Genomic DNA, 21743 nt, shown 5'->3' on the forward strand with positions numbered 1-21743 from the left:
CAATTTCTCCCTCCATATTCCAGAAAGAGCGGACGGCAATGGACAGGATACAAATAATATATATTTCCATCCGATACACTACCAAAAGAAACTGCGATCCCCCACAAATGGCGGCCTCTCGTTTGTGCGCTTCTTTGACTCGTCGCGGATATGACTTTTCTCCATAGAGCTAGCTACCTTGACAATGGGTAGTCCCCAAACATCGCCAGGATGCTTTTTTCCCTCTTCTTCTTTTGCCTCTCTCCTTTTCGAAATACAAGCCCCAGCAAGCTTCGCCGAAATGGGCTCGAGGGAGATACAACCTCTAACAACTTGGCCACAGCTTGCAATCAGATCAAAAGAGGAAGAAACTAAACAGTAAGGGGATCAACACTGTTGTAACTTCTGTAACCGGAGCATGGGGCCGAGAGATCTGGGGGAAATTAGGATTGGCGGCCAATTGCTGGCGATCTACAACGCTTCCCGCACAGGTTTCCTTGCTCGTTTTCCCCCGCAATAGCAAAACGATTGGTTTGTTTAATGATACCCGGGTATGCCGTTTTGGAGATTTTTTGGACGGACTGGAGGTGTACGATTCTTGTAAGAGCTCTTGGGGGTCTGGTATTGACTCGAAGCTATTTCAGTCCTCGTCTCACATAAATTCCTCCAAACTTCTTGTTTTTCAGGATCTCAGGATTGATTAGACGTCCCTGTAGCGCCGTCACGCAACTCTTTCAAAGAGACTACTTATTCATTGTTTTATTTTCATCATTCTCAGTCTGCTCATAAGAGTATATGTAAACACACCCACCCCTCCGTACAAATACCGCTTCCAATCCTCCCTTCTCTTCATTCCCCATCCCCAGCTCAAGCCTCAACACCCTCCCTCGGCCTAAACTCAATCATAGGTCCATCCTTCATGCTCGTAAACGTATCAATAAGCTGAAACTCCTCCCTCCTATGCCTCCCCCACTCCAAATCCTCCCTCCCCTCACCGGGATCAACAACTCCCACGGCCCTCCTCAAATCATACAAGAACAGCACCCTCGCCAACGTGATGCTCATCTCAATATACGCCAACCCCTTTCCAATACAACCCCTAGGTCCAATACTGAATGGGCAGAAAGCACTCTGCGCAGTAGCAACCTCATCTTCCGTAACAGTCTTTCCAGTCACGGGATTCGTCTCGCCAGCGAGCCAGCGCTCGGGGATATACGTAAATGGCGAAGGGTAATACTCCTCGTGGTGATGAATAGTGTAGTGCGGCGTTCCGACGACTGTACCAGCGGGAACGAACTCGTCGCAGATGGTCATGCCGCCCGAGAGGACCTCGCGGGGGAGGAGGCCGCCGACGGAGGGGGACATGCGCATGGCTTCGTCGATGCAGGCGCGGAGGTAGGTGAGAGAGGTAAGGGTGGCGCCTTGGCGGATTTCTTCGACGTCGGTGAATGTGGAGCGGATTTCCTGGGTGACGCGGGCGAGGGCGGAGGGGTTGCGGACGAGGTAGAAGAGGGTGGCTGCCATGGCTGTGGAGGTCGTGTCGGAGCCGGCGATGATGCTGAAGGCAGACATGTTAGCTATGATATCTTCTTTGTTTCGTAAGAGTTCGAGCTTCGTAAAACTTACAGAAGGTTGGACTCGGCCCAGAGCTCGGGAGTCGTGAAGCCTTTGCCAGTGTGAGGATCCCGCGCCTTGAGGAGGTAATAGAAGAAATCGCGTCGGTCGGTGTCGTCGCCCATCTTGGTGCGTTCCATGAGCTGGGACTTGCTGTAAGCCATGTATCGCGCCCTGCCGGCAGCAATTTCGGGGAAGAGGACCTTGTCGACACCGAGCTGGTCGACGAGGGGCATCGTGCCGCACTGAAGAGAATGTCAGAAAAGGGTTTGACAAAATTAGGACTGGCCCAACCCGAGAGAGAGGAAACTTACGATCAAATGCCTCTTGGTCGCAGCAGCCACCAAGTCCAACGCGTACCTATTCTCCGCACTCTCCAACATCCTAAACGCCTTTCCAAAGCACAAGTCTCCAAGAATATCCATAGCCAAATAATTACACCAATCACTCATATTCCTAGCCGGGCTCCACCCTTTCTTCTCATCAACCACGCTCACAGCACCCTCCTTGCCCCTAGGTCCGATCTCCTCGCAGAAAGTCCGCACGTTGGCGAGCACGTACCTCTCCATCTCCTTGACGGCGGCGTCGGAGAAGCCGTGGCTGATGACGCGGCGCTTGCGGGCGTGGATCTCGCGGTCGCGCGTGTTGTGCGTGTTCGGGGCCGGGTGCACGAAGGCGTCGTAGAAGTGGGCTTTGCCTACGTTGGAGCGGTAGGAGTAGATGGAGCGGAGGGCGGTGGAGGAGTTGAAGGAGAGCCCGTTGGGGGCGAAGCGAACGATGGGGCCTGTGAAGATGTGTTAGCTCTGACGGGAGCTATGGAAGGGGTTGTGGTATTGAGGATAGGGGAGTGGTAGTACCATATTTCTGGTGGAGGCGCCAGAACTGGAGATGGCGGTCACCCTTCCAGGCGTGGTAGAGCTGGTAGCCATTGGTGACCTTGGCGAGCCAGGGGCCGGGATACTTGGAGAGAGGGTGGAAGAAGAGGCGGTAAACGACGAGGGCGAAGAGCTTGGGGCTGAGTTAGTACATCTGATTTTCCAAAGAATTGGGTGTCGCTTTGCTTAAGGAAACAATCAATATCTAGCTACCGAGCTTGACTTACGTAGAAAGCGCCCGCCGCAAGAGCGGCACCGAGCCAGAAGAAGAGATGGCTGGTGTGGAACTGCATCTCTGTGATGTGAGTCGTCTGTCAACCTCAAGCCGAAAAGAAGAAAAAGAAAAAGAGATCTATTCCAATCCCTCAGTGTCTATCATCCACTACGAAGTAGACAACTTGTTTTCTCCCTTGGATCGACGAGATATCGTCACCACATCAGTAGGAAGTAAAAGAGTAATCAAACACGTTGAAAAACCAAGATAACCTCCACCTATTTATCTCCTTCCATCCTCAGGAACAAACCCTCGGCCTTATCACATCACCCTTTCCACCTTTTCATTCCGCTATCTCAACTCTTCCATTCCGTCCTCCGGCCCTACACTACCCCGAGTCGATCCCTATCAAGAACCCCCAATTACCCCGGCTTCCCACGGCATTGTGCCCAGAGCTTCCCCAGAGAGCCCAGACTCCGCCCCCAATCCAACCCCAGACTTCTTTTTCCCCGTATTTGTTTAAGATTTTTAGCGCTGACCCGGCCGACGTCATGGGCTTAAAATACAAGCCGCGGGGAAACCCTCTACGCCGGGAAACGGCTTAGCGTCGGCTACACTCGGACGCCCTGACCAGCTCTCGCCGGAGGTTCTCCACAATCAGCCGGAAGGGGGGAAGAACAAGACACACGAGACGCACCTACTTTTCTCTCCTTGGACTGGTGAGGGAAAAGGACAAGGAGAGGACATTAATAATGGTTCCCCCCCATCTTTCTTATTTTTAGACTATTTTTCGAGTCTCAATCGTGATTTTTTTTTTTTCCTTTTCCTGCTTATGTTGAGCCGCGTTTTATTGGTCCGCCGAGGAACCCACATTTTTTCGGCCCCGGAGCAGAGCGGATCCCGATCCTTCCGTGCCTTGGTCCTGGAGAGGGAAGGAACAATACTCCACTCCGTACACGTACAAGTATGTGCATATGTAGCATAAATATGTGTTTCCATACACCCGGCGGAGGAATAAGAAAAAGGAAAAAAAACAGCGCAAGATTACCTCAAAAAAATTCCGGCATGTGAAATGGAAATGTTCCGAGGTAACAGTCCCAGCGAACCGGCGAACTCTCCCTCGCCCTGGCAGTGTTTAATTCCTTCCGGAATCTAGACCCCCGACAGCAGTCTCGACACTCAAAAGAGAACCTGAAAACGTGAAATAAATGTAAAAATAAAAGTGTCAAAAAAGACATGCAACACCAGGGATTCGCTTGTCGTCACCGACCAAACTACTAATCTGGCCCTCACAGGCTTATCTAGGGAAGAGCGGACGGGGTTCCGAGTTCTCCTGCGGGTATGGTCGCATGTATTCGATTCTGCGTCCGATAGCTCTTATAAAGGCTGGGTGTTGTCCGCTGTGTTGATGGAAGGAATAGATGCAGGAATGGGTGCAGCTTCAGCTCCGTGCCGAATCCCTCCTCTCAAGCTATGCCTCGCCTAGCTAGCCCGACTCCACAACTCTATCAGAACCGTCGTGGACAGAGAAGTTTTTCGCTTCAACAGAGATCTTCTCGCCTACTCGCTGTTGGACAGACAAGAAAACATTGGTCAAAGTATCTTACACCATTAAGTATGAAGAAACAAAACCGGGGTAAAAGAGCTACAAGAGAAAGCTTCCAAAAATCCTCCCGTAATCTGCTCCTTATCCGCAAAATAAAACCCCTCAAGCTCCTTCATAGAATGAAGTAAAAAAGAAACGCCTACCCCTTGATATCCATCCCTCCGTATCATTAGAACCCCCCCTTATTCATTGGATATCCTTATCCATATATATATAATACTAGAACACAATAGATCCATGCCGAGATCTGAGCCTCCCTACCCCTACCAAACCCCCCAACCGCATCAAATTATCATTTCCTAATTATAATACCTCGGCTCATCAAACACATGATACCTGTGTCCCCTCACGCCATCCCCCCTAAACATCGCAGGGAACCTCCACCCCGGAGGCACCTCCGCCTCCGTCGTTCTCCTGTTCCTCGCCTCGGCATCCATAGCCTCGAGCTCAGCGCTCTTGGCCTCCGTCTCGGGCACCACGAACTTGGCCACCTGCAGCTCCGTATCGGTAATTGTGCTGCGACTCACGCGCGCGTAGCCCACGCGCTGCAGGCCTTTGAAAAGGATGTACTCGCACCATCTGTCCCAGTCCGACGGGTCGACGTCGTGCATGCCCGACACGTCCGAGACGTGCTTGTTGTAGTTGCCCTTGAGCGGCTTCGTCACGAGGTACGAAAGGAGGAAGGCCGGTCGGTCGGTCGAGCCCATGAGCTTGGAGAGGTACTCGCTCTGGAGACGCCTATCCTCGACATCCTCCTCCTGGCCCGAGTGGAACACGAAGACGTCGACCAGTCGTCCGTAGACGTCGAGGGTGGCGTGGATCGCCGGCGCGAGCTCTCCTACGGGGCTAGGGAGGAGGTGATGCGTCGAGTTGAGGATGGGGAATTTGCTGAGGAGCGCGGCACCCCACGTGTGCTTGTTGGGGCCCGGACCGTAATCGACGTACATGCCCAGGTCCTCAGCGAGGAACTGCGTCGTGTCGCGGTTGCCCATGATAATGCGCTGAAGGTCAGACTCCAGGAGGCCAATAACGTCGATCTCCAGCTCCTTGATCAGGTCGCGCATGCGGTATTCCGATGACCACATGTCGTTGTCGAGAGAGAAGTGAATCGTCCAGATACCCGCCGTGATGAGGTGTTCGTCGGGATGGTAAGGCGTGTAGTCGTTGGATGGCACGCGCCTAACCGTCGCGGAGAGAAACAGGATGTTAATGAGGGCAGTCGCAGCGGCGTGGTATTTCTTGTACTGAGATGGGGAGTGTCTCCGAACAATGGGCCGCTTGCTATCCGCCTTGGCGCGTTGAGCGTGCAAATCGTACACGCCACATCCAATGAGCGCCATCAAGCTAATCATGATCCAGTCGGTGTGTTCGCGCAGGAACGGTCCACCGGGTACGAACGCGTAAGCAACAACCCACACGTGGAAGAGCACCATGAAGTTGTAGATGAGAAAACCAACGCCAAACGTTATCACGGGATTCTGTCGCGCGGCATTGCTGATGAAGGGAATGGCGATGGACATGAGGTAGGTGGCCATCGTAAGTGCGCCGTAGAAACCGAGCCAGTGCGAGTAAAGAGTAAGAACCGCCGCACCCGCGCAGCCGACGGCGTAGGCGGCCCAGCTCGTGACAAGGTTGTGGCGGTACAGGCTCACGATGAGACCGGCGCTCATGGCGGCCACGGTGCACCAGCCGTGAGTGGAAGAGTAGGGTCCGCGGATGGGGAATCCCTCCCAGACCCACAAAATCATCGTGCTCGTATCAGAGAGGAGTGAGTGCAGACCGAAGAACAAGCCTGCGAAGCCGAAAGCCGCGAGGATCGCAGAACCTCCCTTGGGGGAGGCCGGCGCCTGCCCAGACGTCAGAGGTGCCCTGCGCGTATATCTCAGCACGGCCAAAACACCAAGAACAAGACCAGTTCCGTTCCAACCGCCGTTAGCCGCATGCATGATGGGCCAGATAGGGTTGTTAGTCCACCATGCGAACTTCATCGTGGATGAGAGGATCAGGCCGACGGCCAATGCGAGGATCTTGCTCTCAAGTCGAACCTCGTGGATCGATTCGGCGTAGAAGGTGGTCGCCCAGGCGAGACATGACATGAAAACGCCAAAGCCGATGATGCACAGGCGAATCGGGGGGTTCTCGACGAGGTAGGCGGCAATGCCGGCGAGCGACAGTAGGTGAATAAGGCGCTGGTTGTTGACGAGGTAAGATCGGATCGACTTGTTGGCGAGAAGGAACGGCGATGTCGTCGTCATTATAAAGGCCTCGTAGCCAGAGATGCCCATGTGCCAGAGAGGGAAGTCTACACATCGTTAGACCTAGAATTGGGTGGGTTACCATTGAGAGGAAAAGACTTACACCACACGGCAACTCCCAGACTCGTGATGACGGACCAAAAGACATACTATATGTCGTTGTCAGTTTTCGCAACTCATATCTCCCCGAAGCGACATCTCATTAACGTACTCCATGATAGACTTCCGCGGCCGTATCGAACGCCTCGGTCCAAGTGAATCGCAACGATAAGACATTTCCAAGGGGCAATTCCTTCCTGAACAAGTTATATTCCGTCAGCGCTCTCGGTCTGCGTGCGCAAATGTCCATAGTCCAGAGAAGGGGGATGTCATACTCTTTCTCAATCACAGCTGAGGGCACATTGCTCGCATATCTAGAAGAACAAGAATAAACATCTCAGAAGCAGCTCTTTCCCACATTGCGCTCACACGAATAGTCAAAGAAACCAAGGGGAAAACGGCACCTGGGACAAACCCAAGACACGCGCCCCAATATATTCGCATTTCGTAAGAAAAACAGAGATGTGGCGGTAATGTACACGTCTCTCATTTTGGAAGCCATTGCACGTACCCCGTAGTCGTTCCCTTGACGTCCTTCACTACCACCTCAAAGGTTGAGAAGTCGAGAGCGGTTACCGAATCGAAGGCGACGTCGAAGAGGATGAGTGACCATTCGAAGAAGGCGTAGGTGGTATAAGCTAGTAAGGCAAAAGAGTCGGTATTAGAACAAGGGAGTGCGGCTAAGTTTGCCTAGTCGCGTGGGTTGGACAAAGGCTTGGGCGATGCGAAACATACCTCCAGGGACTCGGTGGATCTTGTGTTGGAGGAAGAAGTACACCATGGGAACTAGAGTTCCGAAGAAGGCGGTGGCCAGGTATTTTCGATACTTGATGGCCTTCGTATTCGGGGGGCTCAAAGCAATGCAACCTAGAGTCCAAGGGAGAGTGCCGACGAGGTAGGCGATCATGAGGATATCGTGCCAGTCGTGATCATCGGTCGACGTGATGTAGGTCCAGCCGCCGCAAGTGAAGGTGCGGAAGAGGCCCATAGCGGCGACGAACTTGGGCAGGGCGTGGCCCGGCTTGCGCGTTAGAAGGTACCATAGTCCAACGAGGGCGAATCGCGGTCCTGTTGTGTTTGGAAAGCCAAGCTTGTTAGTTGTGCCCAGGAATTCATGCAGGATTTTGCCAAGAACTTCCGCAAATTATTTGTTGTGGTTGGGGAAATGGGAAATGATGGGGTCGAGTCGCACAGGCCCAGAGAGGAGCAAACAGCACCGTACCTGAGGTGATGGCAATGAAGATCTGGAATATCGATCGCTCGGGGTATCGGTCGCCAATGGTCGCGGAAACTGAGGGGAACCACTCGTCGGGGTACCCGAACCACTCGTTCTTTACGATCTTGTGGTAGTGAAGTAGAGAGCCGATGATGAGGGCGGAGAGGAACGCGGCTAAAGTGGAGACGAGGTCAGTAACCAGGGCAGGCCAGGCAATGCCGGGGATCTGCGAAGGGCTGGTCAAGTTGTGGGGGACAGCGCAGCGTCGGAAGCTGGAGGAGCGCATTCCCAAGCCAGCAAACAGCTAGAAAACAGCTGCAAGCTGCTGGAACTTGAGAGAGGTTAAGGCTGGATTCAACAGGCTGCACATACTATATGCCACGACGGTGTGAGACCAAGAGACCCAGGTGCCGTTGAAGCTCAGAACCACGCCGCCATCTTTGTCCTTGTAGCGGGACCCCATGATCGCGGGAGAGGTGGCGGTAACGGAACAATGAAGGTGAGAGTGACAGCTCAGCAGCGGATACCGATTTCGGAAAACGAGGGGAAAAACAAGAAACGACAGGTAAGGAAAAGAAAGAGATATGGGGATGGTGGATTTCTCACCGACCGACACCCATTGGAAAAAATCAGTTGAACAAGGATCCAAATGGAAAGTCGGAGGGAAGAAAGAAGAAACCAGAGAAATTGAGGGGAAGAAAAAGATGGTGGTGTCTTGGAGTAATTTAGACTTGGGACTGGGCAGCGCCGGATTTGGAGCTATGGCCCGGATTCCTCGGATGATGATGGGGACAGTTTTGGACACAGCAAAATTGGGGGGAAACTGCCGCCGCGTTAAGTCTGCGAGTGAGCGAGTAAGCACGAGTGACAATCGGAGCACAAGCAAGAGCGATCGATCGATGTGCAACTTCCGCCTGCTCGGGCACTTTTCCAGTTTTCACTTCCCACTTTTTCCACGGTGCTCCACGGTTCTCCACGCCTGTCGCGACTAAAACGCAAGCCGAACCTTGCTCGAAGGAAGAAAAATTGATGACGGAGGTGGTCTTGGCAAACAGAGCCAGGCACCACAAGGGTTGACACAGGGGTTGTCAGTGGGTAATAGGTCAATGAGGTCAATGAGGCCAATGATCCCCCCCTGTCCCAGGCACTCCAAGGGCCGCTCCAATGTCAGAATCAGGCCTAGGTTCCGCAGACCGAAAAATGAGGGCAGAGGAGATCGGCCAACTTTCCAGCGGGGCTAACACCACCACGCTCCACTGTCGTACTGTCGTACTGTGCTGTTGGGGTCTTCGATCACTAACAGGCCCGTGCTAGATAGATTATGTCAGATAATACGAACTATGAGTACAATTGTGGAGCGACGGACAAAACGGAGTCCGCAAATTCTATCGATACGTACCGCGCATTTTTCAGTCGCGTCCAAGGGGAATTGACCTGTGATTTTGCCTCGGTGTTGAACAAAGAAAGAGCTTCTGCTTATCGCAAATCTGATAAGAGATATGCCCCACATGCACGTACCTTGACCTCGAAAAAAAAAAGTGAAAAGAAATGATGGGGAAAAAAAATTAATAATTTTGGATCCTCTTGAGACGACACTCCAACTCACACCAGCAACACCAGCAACACCATCGGTTCTCCTCCCGGGTGAATCCGAAGCCCACCATGTCCAACGTCGCTGACAAGGCCCGGTTCTTCCTCGAGCGGTCTGTCCCCCAACTCCGCGAATGGGAGGAAAAGGAAATCTTCTCCAAGGTATACATGCAGCTTGCGACTCGCACTGCTAAAACCCCTTGCCTCGCCTCGCCTCTGGCAATAGAGCCCCGAGACATGCCTTACTGACACACAATCTCCCTCTCTCGAACAGGAAGAGATCCGCACCATAGTCCAGAAGCGAAATGATTTCGAGCATCGAATCCTAGCCCAGGGCAGCCAACCCGCCGACTTCTCCCAATACGCAAAATGGGAGCAATCCCTCGACGCCCTCCGCATCAAGCGCTGCATACGCCTCAAGCTCCGCAACCTCACGTCCGCCCACGCCAGCCAATCGCGCATCCTACAAATCTACGACCGTGGCGTCGAGAGGCACAAGTTCTCCCGTGAACTATGGCTCGAGTACCTAGACTACATGGCCAAGGTCAAGGCCTCCAAGAGGTGGAGGAGGGTCATGACGAAGATGCTGAGGCTAATGCCCTCGGACGCTGCGCTCTGGGTGCTCGCGGCTAGGAGATCCGCGGGCCACGGCGATATGGCGACCGCTAGGAGTTTGTTCATGAGGGGTTGCAAGTTTTGCGTCGCGGACGGGACGGTGTGGGTCGAGTATGCGCGGTGCGAGATGGAGTGGCTACAGAAAATGGATGAGAAGAGGAAAAAGACTGGGAAGAAAGCCAAGGATGTTATCAAGGAGAGCCAGGTCGAAGACGAAGACGAGCTGCGCCTTGGTGGAAGTGACAGTGAGGACGACGGAGTCGACGAAGACGGCGTTATTACTCGGGATCCCGACGTCCTTAACACGAAACCGAAGAAGGTGTTCAATGCCGAGACAAAAGAAACGCTTAATAACCCCGCGCTAGATGGCGCCATCCCCATAGCCATCTTCGACGTCAGCAGGAAGCAGGCCTTCTTTTCACCGACAGTGGCGGAAGAGTTTTTCACCATGTTTTCCGACTTCGTCTACACAGTCGTTGCCGGGCCCAAGGTCCTTCAGAACGCCATGGATGCTATGCTGGAGAGCTATCCCACTTCGGCGGAGACCTGTTTCTGCTATATCCAGCAACCCGTTGCGGGCGTGTCGCCATATACTGCCGATTTCCCCCGTGGCCTGCGCACGGTATTTGCGAGGTTAAACGAAGGGGTGGATCGTACGGAGGATAAGGCTGCTCTTCAGGCCAAACTGGTTTCCTGGATAGACGCGCTGTTGCGAATGGAAGGCTTGGATTCTGCGATTGTCACAGTATTAGAGCATATGAAGGGGTTGGTCTCTCAATAGGCGTAATGAGGAGCTGGCAGTTCACGGAGTTTAAAACCTTTGCATATTGGGTACATCACGACCACATAACCTACATCACGGCTTCTGTCTCTCACTCTCCAGCGATCCTCTTACTATTTTCTCCTGTGATCAACCCTTGTGATGTTTCCTCGCCAAATCTTACCATTCTTGCTTCATTATAGGTTCCATGCCGTCAAGACAGCTTTCATCGTGATGTGGCATCTCGAACAAGGTAAACTCGATCCTTTCCAGACCCCACAAGATTGTGGGGGAAATTAAGGAAATAAAGTCAGGCAAGACACGTATCGTTTCAGAAGTAGCAGGGGTAGAGGCCGTCGCCCAATGGCAAAGGTGTTGGAGAAGCTCTCAACGGATATTTACGCGCGCGGCTGCCTGGTGTCATCCATTCGGCATCGCCCCGTGGAGCCCGTATTTTCGACCCGCCTCCCCGCTTTCACAGCCCGATGCGCGATCCGAGCCACTTCCACTTCCACTTCTTCCTCCTTCACATTGATGCGTGCAAATCTCATATACTACTTCTCGGCATCACGCTGACTAGACTCCAAAATGTTGTCATCGAGCGTATTTGATTTGAATTAGGATCTGATTATGGTTAGTTCTAATCACAAGTGTTAGGTGTACTTTATATTATCCCACTACTAATAACTAACACCGTACAGTCTCTTGACCAGATATACCCTGATCCGAAGGGAGGGGGAGATCATACTGAGAAAGTCGAGTACGTTATTCGATCAGCGTACCTTACCTCTCCCGACAGAGGCCAGTACCATGGAAGGGCATTGTCGCTCAATGGGTTTAGCGAGTTGTGCTCTTATTGACGACTTTTCAGCATAGTCGCAGTGCCGGGGCTAAACCCGAAAAACAAGCCAGCCGCCCAACACGCGCTAGACACTTGGATGACACCCGGGGGTAGTTTGTGGCTCCGTGACGACCTTCCGAAAAAACTGCCTGAATCCCGAATCTTTATGTACGAGTATGATTCCGCAGTAGTCTCCGGCGATGACAAGAGTACCTTTATCGACAAGGCAAATGACTTCTTAGAGAGACTAAGAGTCAAGAGAATCAAGGACCCCCATAGGCCACTGATACTATTGGGCCATAGTTTTGGGGGGCTTCTCATCAAACAGGCCTTAATCAACGCCTTTAATAACCGGAAATATCAGGATATTAAGAGAGCAGCAAGGGCGCTTGCATTTTTTGCTGTGCCTCATCACGGCGAAGATGGAACCCTCATAAGCATTGGAAGGAAGATTGCTCGTACTCTGGACTTCCAGAAGGGTGGCAGCCTCTTAGCTACGCTGCGTGATGGCGGGATATTCAGCGACGTCATGCGAGAACACTGGAAGCATAGGCTCCTAGACTTTCATATCGTGTCTTTCTGGGGTACTCGCGATAAGGTAAGCTAGGCTATCCTAGATATTTGAGGGACCTGCTGACTTTCTAACTCGCTCCCGTCTGAATTAGATTGTGTCAAAAGCAAGCGCAACATTTGGGCTGCCAGGGGATAGGGAGAACTTGGTTAGCCTGCAGGCGGACCACTCCAGGATCTGTAAATTTGGGTCCGGCAACGAGGATCAGGACAATTTGGAGCTTGTTCTGGCGAATATTCAAGACCTCTATGAAGCGGTCCTTGAAGAGGCTGAGAAACAGGGTGAGACGGGGGATGAGAAAGAGTGTGAGTCTCCGACTCCCCGTCTACCATCGGCCCCATCAACCGACCTTGTGGGCGGGGATAAGATAGAAACACGCTTTATAACCCTGCGAGGTTCTACTTGAGGGATATCGTACTGCTCGTAAGTTTTGGGCTAGTTACGAAGATGAGGTTTACCTACTTCATCACACCACACGACTACTTGGACCATCAGAATCCTTGCTACGCCGCAATGTTGCAATGGTTCATCCTTGACGGTGCAGTTCGGCCGCTCCTTGATACCGACGCCGATGTCCATGCAAAGGGTCGCAGAGATGGCCGAACGCCACTTCACTTGGCTTCTCTGAAAGGCTATAATATGACAGTCCAGCTTGCGCTAATGTCGAGGCAAAAGGGTTGTGATAGCCAGACGCCCTTGACACCAGCGTTGATGAATGCCCAAGATACAACTTGAACACCTCGAGCGATTACGTTACTTTCATTCCCTTTGAAGAAGAAGTGATGCATTGTTTATATATTTTCCCTTCCCTTTCCAGGTGACCAGTATTTGTAGAGAATATGCATGAGACGCTACATCACCATCTGCTGGGGATGTGTGGGCTGTGGTCACTCTTAAACGGTCACACTCCTACCTAGGCTGTGAGCGAAACAGATGTCTTTCACCATCCATGCTTCCAGTAGCGACCCAACTGTCCAGCTTCTCAGGCCACCAGCCACTAGGCGAACCGACCATAGGTGGTAATGAACGCGACAAGCCTAGCAAGTGGCGTCCTTCAGTACCGGAACGAATGCCTCCTACGTCCACCAGGTGTTCCTGGCCGGGTGCCGCCACTGCAGGAGCCGTAATTCCGGATTCCTTGGCCGCTGCCTGCTTATTTTCTTTTCTCGGGTACACCGTCCCCAACATAATATAGTTAGCGCCGCGGTTGGCTGGCATGTCGAACCATCCTCTTGTGGTTATTGGCCGTCTTCGGAGCTTTTTATAAACTCCGTCGATAGCCTCCGGAAGAAGCCGCCTGCAAAGTAGAGCTGACCTCCTCTAACTTTGGTTATCAGAATGGTGAGCGTAGAGCGTTCATCGGAAGTATGCATTCACGTAGAGCTTCCCGTATGGAATGTCGAACACGGGTGGATTGGCTTGTCAGGAGTCGGGCTATGTCGCCAGGCTCTCACTGTGTTTTGCCCCAAACGAGAATGCATATAGCCCTCTAGGTAGCCATCGGGCTTCCATTCCATTCCATGCATGAGGCATTACCCCGCGCAGCCTTACGTCGACTTCGCCCCAATCCAACAGGGCAGGCTGGCATCATTAGGCTGTAACCAACAGACCGCCGCCAAGGGTTCGCATGCCCTCCCCTTCCTCCCCATCAAAAATCAAACGCCTCAGAATCGGCTGTAGTGGCTTTATATTCTACGAGCATATCGGTTCGTAGATTCGACCTTTTTCAGAAGCGTCATCACAATGAGTTTTGGGTTTTCAGTGGGCGATTTCATCGCCGTGTTCGACAAAGCGAAGAAGTTGCACGACCGATTTGCCAATGCACCGGCTCACTTCAAAGCCATATCGAATGAGTATGTTTGTCTGGACTCTATATTTCCGAAGCTAATATGGTTCCAAACAGGGTGTCGAGTCTTACTGGCGTTCTCAAAAACGTTGAACCCTTTCTGTCAGAGCGCGATATGGCCGGGTGGCAAGAGGAACAGCTAAAAAAGCTCCTTGTGGAATGCCACAACGTTGTCACCGATGTTGGAATCTTGGTGAATGAGAATTACTACCTCGAGCCTTCGAATGCCCACGGAATGCGTGGGAAGGCTCGAAGGACCTGGAAGAGATTGACGTTGGAGCCGAAGGACATACAAGACCTTCGCTCACGGATGAACTGGAATGTGACATGTCTGAACGCCTTTACTCAAACACTGACAAGGTACTGTCTCCGTTTCCTAAACTTCAACACATACCATTATACTTACTTGGTATAACAGCAAGGCCGTCATGGACACCCATGCGTCGGTTAAGATACTGCGCGAGCGCCAAGACAACCGCGAGCAAAGCGAAGAGCATATGCTGGTCCACAACTGGCTTTGCACTATTGACTATGGCTCCCAACAGAGCGATTACATCAAAAGGAGGGGCCTAAAAACGGGCGAATGGCTTCTGGACTCTCAAGAATTTCGAACGTGGCTTGGGACGGATAAACAGACACTCTTCTGCCCGGGAATTCCTGGCGCGGGAAAGACGATTCTTACTGCAATCGTTGTCGAGCACATCATCGGCAAGTTTGGTCAAGATCCAAACGTTGGAATTGCCCATATTTATTGCAACTTTCGGGAGAGAGAGAATCAACAACTTGACAACCTGCTCGCCAGCCTTCTTCTGCAGCTTAGCAGGACAAAACCGTCCACGCCGAGGGTTGTAGCGGAGCTTTATGAGCGGCATAACCCCCGTCAGACACGGCCATCCACGGATGAACTCTCAAAGGCCCTTGAATCTGTCGCTGTTTCGTACACGAGGGTTTTCATTATCGTTGACGCCCTTGACGAGTGCCAGACGGATAAGCGATGCCGAGACAAGTTCCTCTCTGAAATGTTTGCTATCCAGGAGAAATGCAATATAAGCTTCTTCATGACAGCAAGGTTCATTCCAGACATCACGAGCAAGTTTGACGGGAAGACGTGGTTAGAAATTCGAACAACTCGGGAAGACATAGAGCGGTATCTGGACAGTCGTATGGGAAACCTGGATTCGTTCGGCGACTGGGACCAGGATCTACGGGAGGAGATCAAGAAGGCAATATCACAGGCTGTGGATGGAATGTACGTTGAGATGTTGCTTCGCGATGGAATGTCTACTGACTCTTCTTCAGGTTTCTCTTGGCGAAGCTTTACCTCGACGCGCTGGACGATACAACTTCGGTGTGGGAGGTTAGAAAAGCGCTAAGGCAGTTTGAGGTGCAAACTCCAGGATCAAAGGAAGCCGAGCAGCAGAAAGTATTGGATGGGGCATATGACGAGGCCATGAGAAGGATCACGGGCCAGAAGCCATGCTTTCGAAGGCTCGCGGAGAAAGTTCTATACTGGATAATCTGCGGCCGAAGACCCCTGACAACATCAGAAATCCAGACTGCTCTTGCGATAGACGTCGGAGACATCGAGCTTAACGAAGAGAAAATGACGTCGGTCAACCGAATGGTTTCAGTATGTGCTGGATTGGTCACAGTTGACGAGGAGTGCCATATCATCCGCCTAGTGCACTACACAACACAAGAGTACTTCCAGCGAACTCAAGCACGATGGTTTCCGACTGCTGAGGCAGATATTACGACAATCTGTACCACTTACCTCTCATTTGATATCTTTGAGAGCGGACCTTCTCGGACGGATAAGAATTTTAAGAAGCGGCTACATTCGAACCGGCTCTACGACTACGCTGCTCGCAATTGGGGACATCACGCTCGCAATGCTTTAGACGGCAGCCAGGAAATCGAAACTCCGATGCAGGAAGAGGCAGGACAAGTAATACTGAACTTTCTAGAGAGAAGGGGGAACTTGGAGGCAGGGGTCCAAGCATTATTCGCTACGAAAACATCGTGGGGTGGCGATTCCCATAATAGCCAAGACTTTCCACGTGAGACTTCAGCACTTCATCTAGCAGCATATTTCGGGATTAAGTTCATATTCAAGGCTCTTCTTGATACTGCTAATGTCGATCCTGATATCAAAGATAGCGATAGCCAGACGCCGCTACACTGGGCTGCTAGGAATGGCCATGAGGCTGTTGTGAGACTACTTCTTGATAGTGGGGCTGATCCCGATATCGAAGATATCTATGGCCGGACGCCGCTACACTTGGCTGCTTGGAATGGCCATGAGGTTGTTACGAAACTACTTCTTGATAATGGGGCTGATCCCGATATCAAAGATTACTATGACCAGACGCCGCTACACTGGGCCGCTAAGAATGGCCACGAGGTTGTTATGAAACTACTTCTTGATAATGGGGCTGATCCCGATGTCAAAGATGACGATGGCGAGACGCCGCTACACTGCGCTGCCAGTGATGGCCATGAGGCTGTTGTGAAACTTCTTCTTGATAATGGGGCTGATCCCGATATCAAAGATTACTATGACCAGACGCCGCTACACTGGGCCGCTAAGAATGGCCACGAGGTTGTTATGAAACTACTTCTTGATAATGGGGCTGATCCCGATGTCAAAGATGACGATGGCGAGACGCCGCTACACTGCGCTGCCAGTGATGGCCATGAGGCTGTTGTGAAACTTCTTCTTGATAATGGGGCTGATCCCGATATCAAAGATAGCTATGGCCCTGGCCAGACGCCGCTATACTGGGCTGCTAAGAATGGCCATGAGGCTATTGTGAAACTTCTTCTTGATAATGGGACTAATCCCGATATCAAAGATGATAATAGCTGGATGCTGCTACGCTGGGCTGCTAGGAATAACTATGAGGTTGCTGTAAGACTTCTTCTTGATCGTGGAACTGATCCCAATATCAAAGATGACAATGGCCGGACACCACTACACTGGGCTGCTGAGAATGGCCATGAGGCTGTTGTGAAGCTTCTTCTTGATCATGGGACTGACCCTGATATCAAAGATAGCTATGACCCTGGCCAGACGCCGCTACACTGGGCTGCTAAGAATGGCCATGAGGCTATTGTAAAGCTTCTTCTTGATAATGGGGCTGATCCCAATATTAAAGATAGCTATGGCCGGCTGTTGAGAATGGCCAGGAGGCTGTTGTGAAGCTTCTACTTACTACTGCCAACGTCGACATCGATCGATAAGATTTTTACGGCCAAACTCCAACTCAAGTTGCATATTTCAATAACCACTCTTATATCGAAGACTATTTAATTGCACAAGGTACATCTATCGATGACTTTTTCGGCCTGGACAACTTATTTTCGTAAGGTCGCGGCCATGGGCTTGGAGGGAATTCGCTAGTTTATAGGGGATAGAGTCGAAATGTTTGGCTAACTGCCGATGAAAATATAAGATAGTTTATTATCCTATTACTCTTAACATTACCTTTGCGAGAGAGGGGTCCGGGGAAGGTATTGGATATAACCTATTTGAATTTAACTCGGGGTTTCTAGATGGTTCCAATCGCTCGCTAGCTTGAATAGAGCGCTACTTCAGCAGACAAACAGCTTCTATCGATTCGTTAACGAATGAGGCTCAGATCACTGTATAGAAGAAATGATGGGCAAAATAGATAAATCACAAAGACATTCTAACTGAAGCACGTAGAGGCATATTTGTATTATGGTCCATCAGAAAGGGATAACATGGCTTCCTTGCTCGCTGACCAGACCAAACCAACTACTTCACCAACTGCAGGGCCATTCGCCTACGAAGCACTTGCTTTAAATGAGGCCTTTCTAGATCATACCGCTGAAGCGAATCAGTTTAGGGACTTTGACAGAGTCGAGCAAGGCCATCAAATAAACCAAACATCCTTTCGGCCAAGGAGAAGACTGAGACTTCGAGGAGAACGGGATAGAGAATGAAGGATGTTATGTGTTGAACGAGCATCAAACAGGGTTATGTTCAAACGAAGAAGTTTATCTGAAGTAGAGCATGGCAGCTTGTCCCTCTTCTAGGAAGCCACCGTGTTGTTCGTACAACATTGGTATGGTTTCACGTCAATGCTTCCACCGAATACCAAGTCTGCATTACTGGTAAACTTTCTTTCGACTCCATCCGTTGTGGTTCTTACGCAAGCAACTAATGAATTGTTGTCTCTACCTAGGCCACTGGGAAAATTCGGCAAGGACTTTGTACTTTCTGGGTCATGAGAAAACCCTGTAGATTCGAGAATATGAGTTGAATCTACTAAAGGCTTTTCGATGGTTTGGAGAGACCCCCTTCTAAAGACTTGTTGGTTCCTCGTTTGTGGGTATTGGCCTATGGAATCCGGTCATACCTGGGAGAATAGGGTCAGCACGGCTGGAGGAGAAGCAATCACTTATGTACGCCGTACTTAGAATCTGCTGCGGATAATATATGTAACTCGATATGGATAGGTCCCTCCCTATCTTAAAGGGGGAGACACCTCGCACATCGAGAAGCGTTGTTTGAGGCGAAAATGAGTCAATTTTCCCTTGAACTTGCCAAGAGAGAGGAGAAAGAGTGCCATCAAACTGACTCCTAGGCGTCCGAGATGGGAGCCGGCCCATCGGATTCGTCCACAGACAATGAAGAGGCGATGGTGGAGTTCTCTGACTTTTGATTTGTATAACGTTATTGATGCTAAATTAGTTGAAGTTTCCAAATGTTATATTATTGAAGGTATAGTCTTGGTCACCGTTCCTGTTCTGATCATCCGGGCGTTCTCGTTTTGTTCGTTCAGTATGATACTATACTCGGGATGAGTCCCGTTCTCCGGATCAGAAGTTTTCATAAATTCCCCATTCACCTAGTAGACTCTGTCTAAACGGTATCGGAAATATTGGCCCCCATCCGCATCGACAAATCCCTGGACAGCATTAACGACATAGAGTCCGTCATGTCGGATACTAACAGGTGGTGCCCAAGCACCTCCTACCTTTGAAGAACGCAACACCCCGGTAGGATTTCGGTGTTCGTGGGATGCTGCAAGAGCGATATAGGAGGAGCTCAACTGCCATCAAAAGACGCCATGGGACAGGTAAGCGCGAAGGTGGTCTTTCTTGATCGATATAAGGGGGTGCAGGTCTCGATGGTATCGGACAAAAGAAACAGAAGTAATAAGAAAGAAATCAAGAGTGAGGTGACGAAGACAAACAGGTCGTCTTTGATCGCTGCCGTTTTAGACGTAAGGCTGTACTCTAATGATGTCTTCCTCCGTGTATATGGCATGTCTTGACTTGTTGATACATTCGAGGTGGCATTATGTATCGAGGCGTATATGAAAAACCCCAGTGTCTGATGTAGGGAAACAGCCCATAATTTCAGAGAATGGCTAGTCCGACAGCAAGCGTACAAATCAAGGTGTATCATTTCCTCGAGGTTGAGAGTCGACGCGCGCAGCGTTGTCTTCGGCGCTGTCGCTATTCTAGTCATTGGACGGCGCGGATTTCGAAGCCTTTTTTGCCTGCCTGCTTTTCACTGTCAGGGCCATAAAGGAAATTCTTCGTTTATATATCTTCTTCGCACATCCTTGTACAGGTTATAATTCTGATCGTCCTATAAAGATCACACTGAAGGACGAAAGGGGCGGGTGAACTCAACCTGGCTGCTTTGAATCATGCCATTCTCCGTACATCGTCTTCGTCTATCGTTTTTTATAGTGTCACAAAACGGCGCCGGTCCATCTAGGCGGGCATGCCCGGATATGTATGTTCAACTCTCAGACGCCGAGGAGGCTAGTCGTCAAGGACCATCAGAACGCGAGGACCAGTATGCCCCCGCGGACTCATCATCAAGCCAAATTCTCTGTCAGCGCGTTTCTGACAGATCTAGGGCCTTATGAGTGAGCTTAAGAGAAAACGGCCTTGCGAGGCTTTTAGCGCTGTTTCTAAGTGAAAAAGAAAACTGGCGTTCATGATGACGGAAAGTAAGAAGGAGGTGAGGTCCTGCTGTCCATATCTAACACTAGTCTCGTAAGGAATCCTGATGTTTTCACCTCGATACACATCTGCAAGCCGCTGTTTCCCGGCGTTTCCAAGATCTGCGACCACTCTTGCAGCCTTTCACGCTACTCTCATGTAGTCGCCCTAGGATGTTATTAGCTTGATCCGCAGCATTGTCATTGTGGATCCAGATAGTGACGGCGGCCGCCGTAATAGTGCCCGAGCCCAGGATCAGCGGCAGTTAGGCATGCCCCCATATAGCAAGGACAATGTCTACTACACGATGGGCGCCCCAGAGCAGTCCTATCACTGCGAGTTGGTCTGCCAGGAAGTTTGAAGTAGTCTCTTCAAGCTCGAGGTCTTCGCTTGTTTGCTGCCCCCCAGACCATTGTTTCAGTGAGTTCGCGTTGCAAATGGTCTTCGTGCTGTTGGTAAATGTCTACCTACACCCAGGAGAGGATGGTTTAATCGTTTGGTACTATCCTTCGTTGCCTTCATGAGGGAGGGTATCGACAAAAGCGCTCCATTCATCTGTGTCAATGGTATTGACCCATCTAAATTCCTCAAGAGATACGAGGACTGCTGTAGTATTGCCCGAAACGTTCGGTTTTCTTGTGCTAAGCATACACAACAGGAGGCACACGGTCATTTTATTTCCTTTAAACTTTCTTGAAGTAAGGGTGCATCCTTCGCAGCCCTTACATACAGAGCCCAGTAGCCTTAGCTGGAGGACGTTCTATCGCTGAAGATTAGGTAGATATGTGAGTATCATATCATCTATGATATGCAGGTACTTAGCTCCTTTCAAAGTAGGCGTTGGAACCCTTGACTTGGCAGGTCCCCAGCAGGTTCCTTAGTGGAATCACTGTCCGATGCGTTCCCTTCCTCATCGTCAATCCTGGCAGTCCTGATTGTCATGACATGAACAGGTCTTGCAACAGCATAAGAGGTGGTCGTCGGCTCGGGCACTCGTGTACCAAGCCTCTGTCGGACAGCTTCGAGGATGGCTTCGCGACCATCAGTGAGAGGCACATCGCACCTCCAGTGTATACCTCCGCTATCAACGTCCCCGACCACCAGGGAACAGACCAGCCGACGGAACTCCCTCTGATCTTCGTCAAGGCCCTCATCACCATCAGGCCAAAGGCTTGGGACAACATGGCTCTGATACCCTTCACCCCATTCCTCAACTGACTGATTACCCGGACAGTCAGGCTCGTCGGGCCAAAGAGTCGCCGACCGAGGGGGCTCTTGGTAAGTTACCTGCGCAGAAGCATTGCCTTTTACAGCGACATCCCATGGGGGCAAATGGTTCTCAGTTGGGTATAATCTTCGAAGTCAAGCAGTGAAGCGGACAGAGATGTGGCGGCCCAGCTTTGGTTATAAGGAAGAGTCCCGAATAAAATGTATTCTCCCACCTTTCTTATACTCTTCGACAAGGGTCGTTTCCCCATCGCACCTTGGTCCTGGCCTGCGGTCGTCCTCTGTCGCTCTTATCACCCGTTCTTCCTTCGCAATCGCAGCCTAATCGCTGTCGGAGAAGATGGGGAAGTACCCGCTGCTTTCCGTATAACTATATTCTTACTGTTCCAGTGATCATATTTATTCCGTCCGCGATTTGTTGAAAGTTGAATGGTGTGTGTGAGATGG

The 21743-nt window shown here is 51.1% G+C and overlaps 3 protein-coding genes and 1 pseudogene across 3 annotated transcripts; 2 read left to right on the plus strand and 2 right to left on the minus strand.

Annotated features, from left to right (window-relative positions):
• Nucleotides 1–846: 846 nt before the first annotated feature.
• Nucleotides 847–2761, minus strand: SAPIO_CDS10214 (Cytochrome p450 family protein; the record flags this gene model as incomplete). The annotated part of the gene is made up of 5 exons (XM_016783849.1): nt 847–1537; nt 1606–1838; nt 1908–2377; nt 2451–2601; nt 2696–2761. 5 exons carry the CDS (start codon nt 2759–2761, stop codon nt 847–849), a joined length of 1611 nt encoding a protein of 536 aa, XP_016638698.1.
• A 1826-nt stretch (nt 2762–4587) lies between these two features.
• On the minus strand, nt 4588–8144 carry SAPIO_CDS10215 (Protein cwh43; the record flags this gene model as incomplete). The annotated part of the gene is made up of 6 exons (XM_016783850.1): nt 4588–6590; nt 6647–6692; nt 6755–6956; nt 7154–7280; nt 7378–7710; nt 7865–8144. The coding sequence occupies 6 exons, from the start codon at nt 8142–8144 to the stop codon at nt 4588–4590; spliced, it is 2991 nt and encodes a 996-aa protein (XP_016638699.1).
• A 1376-nt stretch (nt 8145–9520) lies between these two features.
• On the plus strand, nt 9521–17283 carry SAPIO_CDS10216 (uncharacterized protein; the record flags this gene model as incomplete). Its single annotated transcript, XM_016783851.1, has 11 exons — nt 9521–9610; nt 9675–10828; nt 11525–11583; nt 11736–12262; nt 12330–12540; nt 12603–12658; nt 13573–13600; nt 13998–14088; nt 14139–14441; nt 14500–15330; nt 15381–17283. The coding sequence occupies 11 exons, from the start codon at nt 9521–9523 to the stop codon at nt 17281–17283; spliced, it is 5253 nt and encodes a 1750-aa protein (XP_016638700.1).
• Nucleotides 17284–21014: 3731 nt separating this feature from the next.
• On the plus strand, nt 21015–21287 carry SAPIO_CDS10217 (annotated as a pseudogene; the record flags this gene model as incomplete).
• Nucleotides 21288–21743: the final 456 nt, after the last annotated feature.

This window comes from Scedosporium apiospermum (assembly GCF_000732125.1).
Source record: "Scedosporium apiospermum strain IHEM 14462 chromosome Unknown SEQ_SAPIO_0165, whole genome shotgun sequence".
Lineage (NCBI taxonomy): Eukaryota > Fungi > Ascomycota > Sordariomycetes > Microascales > Microascaceae > Scedosporium > Scedosporium apiospermum.